This window comes from Barbus barbus (assembly GCF_936440315.1).
Source record: "Barbus barbus genome assembly, chromosome: 38".
NCBI classification, from domain to species: domain Eukaryota; kingdom Metazoa; phylum Chordata; class Actinopteri; order Cypriniformes; family Cyprinidae; genus Barbus; species Barbus barbus.
Window position 1 is genome coordinate 25,896,369 of NC_136716.1, and position 5,972 is coordinate 25,902,340.

Below are 5,972 nucleotides of genomic sequence, written 5' to 3' on the forward strand. Positions count from 1 at the left end.
TGCATCACTGATTCATCATTTTCCTGTTGATCAAAGCTGCTTTGAAACAAATAATGTTTTATTAACAAGGTTCAGGAGGAGCATGATGAGATAATCAATCAGTCTGTCCCAGGTGGAGCTAATCACCTTTACAAGCACAATACATATATATATACATACAGTGGGTACGGAAAGTATTCAGACCCCTTTCAATTTTTCACTCTTTGTTATATTGCAGCCATTTGCTAAAATCATTTAAGTTCATTTTTTTCCTCATTGATGTACACACAGCACCCCATATTGACAGAAAAACACAGAATTGTTGACATTTTTGCAAATTTATTAAAAAAAGAAAAACTGAAATATCACATGGTCCTAAGTATTCAGACCCTTTGCTCAGTATTTAGTAGAAGCACCCTTTTGATCTAATACAGTCTTTTTGGGAAAGATGCAACAAGTTTTTTACACCTGGATTTGGGGATCCTCTGCCATTCCTCCTTGCAGATCCTCTCCAGTTCTGTCAGGTTGGATGGTAAACGTTGGTGGACAGCCATTTTTAGGTCTCTCCAGAGATGCTCAATTGGGTTTAAGTCAGGGCTCTGGCTGGGCCATTCAAGAACAGTCACGGAGTTGTTGTGAAGCCACTCCTTCGTTATTTTAGCTGTGTGCTTAGGGTCATTGTCTTGTTGGAAGGTAAACCTTCGGCCCAGTCTGAGGTCCTGAGCACTTTGGAGAAGGTTTTCGTCCAGGATATCCCTGTACTTGGCCGCATTCATCTTTCCCTCGATTGCAACCAGTCGTCCTGTCCCTGCAGCTGAAAAACACCCCCACAGCATGATGCTGCCACCACCGTGCTTCACTGTTGGGACTGTATTGGACAGGTGATGAGCAGTGCCTCGTTTTCTCCACACATACCGCTTAGAATTAAGGCCGAAAAGTTCTATCTTGGTCTCATCAGACCAGAGAATCTTTTTTCTCACCATCTTAGAGTCCTTGGTCTTGGTCTCCCCACTCTTAATCTACATTTCCTCCCATTCTTGGGATGGGGGGAGTTCTCTGGGTTCAGGCTCTATCCTGAGCTCGGAGCCCTCCCTCTGGACAGCACGCCAAATATGCTTACTAATTGCTCAATCATATTATATGTTAGTGCGAACTCATGAATCTGTAATATAGAGCGTTATAGAAATAAAAGACTTGACTTGATTCAAACAAACGTCTGACCATCATCACTTTGGCTCAAATGGCACAGCAGTGATCATATGGTGCCATGATGGCATGGCAAAACTGTGTTTATTTATTTGTTAATTTATTTATATAATTTATTTATTTGTGTTCAGTATTTTCTTTTCTTTTTTTTTTGCATGTAATATTTATGTATTGTTTTTTTGTTTGTTTTTTTCTGTATTTATATCCTATTTGTCATCATAATTTTATTATTTGCAAAATGTCAGCCACCAGCCACACTCAGGCAGTATTATTCAGCAGGTGCTACAAAACTCATATTGAAATTGAGTAAATGCACAATAAACATTTGCAATAAAGTTCAGTATGTGGTTCTTCTGCCATGTTTACACCTGTTGTCATACTGAATGCTCTTCACGTGAAAGCAGTTGCTTAGATAGGATCATGTTGTTCTCTTTCCCGGAACAGTTAGAGTTTTTCAGACAGTTACTCCTGTGTCTCAAACTCAAACAGTAGACAATGGCGTTAGCAACAGGTTATGGGTTTGATTCCCATGGAGAGCATGAACTGATCAAATATAAATCTTAAATAGATTCCCTTCAGAATAAAATTATGAAACTTGTCTTACACAAATATATAATGCATACAAGATCAGCTCTTTGTACTCTTCAACCCCTTTACTAGTTTAACTAGTATAACTTACCCATAAACAGAGGATGCAGGTATTCATCTTTAGAGAGTATCACAAGTCTTTATTCATTTCAATGTTCTTTAAAAAATAAAAAATAAGATACTGTGCAAAACCATACCATTCACATTATTATAAAAATGCATGTGCAAAATATTAAGAAATATTTTATTATATTAACATTTACAGTACCAAAAATGAGTTTTAAACCAACAACCATTATATATTCAGTAGTCTGAGATAACAGATAGTAGAGTATGTAGTTTAGTGGAGTTAAAGCTTGTGTGTTTCGTGAGAACTCGTACTGCTGAGTCAATGCTGTTATATCACATCTTCTCGATGATCACTGTTGTCCTCATCATTTTTGATGCACAGAAACATCCTCTTCTGGAATCCACATGATCTGTTCAAGTTTGGTTTCTTGTTGAGAATGACTGTCATTGTGATGATGATGATGATGATGAGGATGAAACAGCCCACAACTGCAGCGATGGCAGAAACCTTATATCCAAGACCCGCTTCTGTGTCCGGTGCAGATAATTCTGATAGGTTCTTGTTTATACCTTCATCTGTAAAAGTACATTTAAAATGTTTTATAACATTGCTTAAATCATGAACACAAATGAAGCCTCTCAGACCGCAGACAGTCAGATTCTCCACACAGACCTCACTATGTGATTTTGTTACTGAGAATCTGATTAAACTGATTTCCTGAACACAGTCCACAGACATGCTGACAAGAGACTAAGGAGAGGTTTTATGAACTCTTGCAGTCTAACTAACTTGAAACAGTAATTGACAGTTATAATAAAACTTTCTTATCAGGAGTTTTACTGCCATTTTTAAGCCCTGATAACAGATTTTAAACCACTGTAAGTAGATTATAAATGTGCACGTGCAAATACTTGCTGCACTATAAACAACAGTATGGTACCTTGTATGTTCACAGTGAATTCTGTTGTTTTCGCATCACATGTTGGTTGCAAGAAGAATTGGAATTTAGCTGTCATTGCTGTAGTTGGAGTGTAACGGCATGTGAGGCTGCTCCTCTTTTCACAGGAGCCCTCAGGAACCACTTGTTTACAAATGTTGAAGTTATTACTGATTTCAGTGTATTTAAACATTTTAATGCAGCATTCAGTGCACTGCTGAGAGACGCTGCAGGTGAGATTCACGTCTTCCCCCACAGATCCAGTCACATCATCACAGGTTACACTGCAGGTACCTAAAAAAATTACAATTTAAATCATGCAATTCAGCTATGGAAGAATACTACTAAGAAAAACAACTCTATAAAAACGTTATATTTTTGCAGCTCATAATTCTTATTCATATATATATATATACACACACACACACACACACACACATACATATATAACTGCCTTTATTAGGATCACACAGTATGTAGACAGGAAGGAGAGAGGGACAGAGAGGTCAGCGAGCCAGCGAGCAACAGCACTATATATTGGCACACTTTTGATGCCCAATGCATCGTGTCTTTTATAGATTAGATTTTCAATAGATTTAATTTCTATGGGTGAGCCACATACTTACAGTCATCATTTATTATGAATTGTAGCTTCAATATATACACTATTCATTTACTAAAAGTGGAATAATACAGCAGTCTGTGCATGCAGCCTCATCCTGACTCTTTTTTTATATCAGATATAGTAGGTGGAGAAAACACAAGATGACTGAAAATGTGATATTGTAGTCAAGTCACTATTATTTGTATAGAGCTGTTAACAATGCAAATTATGTCAAAGCAGCTTTACATCAGCTTGAAATAGAGCTGGGTGGCTTTACATCAGCTTTACAGTATTGTATATATTGTACTTAGCTGTTAGGTAAAAGAGCTTGGGTGCAGAAACATAAATTGGCAGCACAAAAACCATATAGTTTACTGACCTTAATGGATTTCCCTTCCCTCTGTGTAAACTGTTTAAACAGTAAATCTGTGTTTTGAATCAGACTAAGAGCCATTTATACTGGGGGTTTTTTAAGAGCCACATATTTTGTGTATCTATGATTTGAAACTGCTTAGACTAATCATAAAAAGTTAGCCATCTAATATGCTTTCTTCAAGACTGATCATAGCTGTTAAAACAAAAAGTCACAAGTCTGAATCAGAAAAGTAAGCTGATTATATCTTGGTTAACTGCTAGTTGGTCTGACTAGTTCTTATGTTGCTATGTTTATGCAACTGGCATTTTTATTATCTTAGATTTAGTTTCTCTTCTAAATTCTCACACACCATCATCAGCTTGACAGACAGCAGTAAAAGTCCAAACCAGAATGAACAGCTGCACAGCATTTACAGTATCCATGGCTGTGATTCTGCAATAGACAAAAATAACAGAAATGTTGCATCAGAAATAAAACTTAGGACTAATAAGGAAGTAGATAGAGACTTTAAAGAGGATGACTTACTGAAAGTGCAGCAGAAATGTCAGCATTTAAAAGCAAAGGTTTACCTCGATTAAGTCAGTTCTGAATGTCTTAAAAAAACTGCATGCATGTATTCATTGACTTTCCAGTAGCTGGTTATTGATTAGTAAAAATAATGGTAATTATTTCATGTTCAGAGAGTCTCACCTGCAGTCTGTGTGTCTTCACAGCATGAGTCCTTTCCATTCTGACTTTGCTGCTCACACGCATATAAATACTTTACTACTATAATCTTTCACTTTCAGCTATAGAGGGTACTCTACCTGGTAATTTTCCCTTCCATAACAATGCTCACAGCTATCAAACCAGCTCTGTCTACATTCTCATTTTTCCCAGGAGTCCCCTGTCTTTCCCACCCATCTCCTGCCCCCTCCCAATTTGTTATTTCTCCCAGAAAACTCCCATAATTTGTATGGTCCAAACCTCATGATATGACTAATCACATCATTATATTATTCCAAGGTTGTCCAGGCAGCATTCCAAGGTAGGAAGACATCAAGGCACGTCCGAATCCAAAGTTAGCTTCACTTCCTGTCTCATGAGATACCTTCATCTGATCGATTTTTGAAGGCAGCATAGATGTATCCTTCGCTGCCTTTGATATCCCACAATCCTCTGCGTTCCATTCCATGACGGTTGAGCTCAAAAATAAAGATGACATCTGAAAGTTGCATTTTGGTGGTTATTTTGTGTGTAAACGTATATCTCTGATTATCTTTTTTGCACTTTTGATGTTATTTCTAGCGAGAAATTAGTATTATAGTAATTAAATGTTCGTTCAGCTATCACCAAAACTCGTTCTAGTTTGTTGTAGATCATTAAACAGTTACGCTGCCTCAGAAATCAGTTTTATGAGGTGCCTTCGTGCAAAAACGCTGCCTACAAAGTCATTGCCTCATAAGGCAGTGAGGCGGCAAGTCAGCAGCCTAAGTTATCTGCGATATCTGTGCAGGTAGTAGACGCCGGAAGTTGAATCAAGCATCACTTGCAGAATTGGGAGAAGAAGCTAGCACTTTAAAACTGTGTAAATATGATTTATTTCATTCACATATATGATGGTTTCTCCAGCCCATGCACCGCACCTCTCTGTCACTAGTCTGTCATTATTGTTGTTTCATGAATGGTTGATGATGAAATTAAAAAACATACCTAGAAAGTGAAAAGAAAAGCTCTGCGGCAGTTCAGAGAAAGGAAAGAAAAGAAGTGAGATCTGAGAAATGAAGCTCGTTACAAAGTTACTGAATTAAACTGAAACGATGATCTGATTTTAACTGAATAATGACTGCTTACTGTCTTTTTAGAGCTGCTTTACAGCAGAATTGATTGATCTCTGTTTGCATAACTGAATGATTATTTTCCTGTTTATCACTAAAGCTGCTTTGAAACAATCTGCATTGTATGAAGCACTATATAAATAAAGATGACTTGACCTGATTCAAACAAACGTCTGACCATCATCACTTTGAAATGGCACAGCAGTGATGTGAATAATAATGACTTTACTGCATGGCAAGTTTATTAGTACAATTATTCAAATTTATTATCTTAGTTATTATTCATTTAAATATACTTTGTGTTCAGTGTTTTCATTTTAATATCTAATATTAATATGTATTTATATGGTAGGCCTATATTTTCAGTAAATATAGATTTTGTTTTTTTTTATTTT

At 36.8% G+C, this 5,972-nt stretch overlaps 1 protein-coding gene across 2 annotated transcripts; it reads right to left on the minus strand.

Annotated features, from left to right (window-relative positions):
- Positions 1-1,895: 1,895 nt before the first annotated feature.
- LOC306858170 (uncharacterized protein) lies at positions 1,896-4,640 on the minus strand. Of its 2 annotated transcripts, none has more exons than XM_079398569.1 (4): positions 4,451-4,640; positions 4,110-4,192; positions 2,784-3,074; positions 1,896-2,418 (listed from the first exon to the last, which is right to left on the minus strand). In XM_079398569.1, the coding sequence occupies exons 2-4, from the start codon at positions 4,180-4,182 to the stop codon at positions 2,171-2,173; spliced, it is 612 nt and encodes a 203-aa protein (XP_079254695.1). In that variant the 5' UTR covers positions 4,183-4,192; positions 4,451-4,640; the 3' UTR covers positions 1,896-2,170. The 2 variants fall into 2 exon arrangements, with proteins under 2 accessions (XP_079254695.1, XP_079254694.1); XM_079398568.1 differs by having other exon boundaries at positions 4,286-4,492.
- Positions 4,641-5,972: the final 1,332 nt, after the last annotated feature.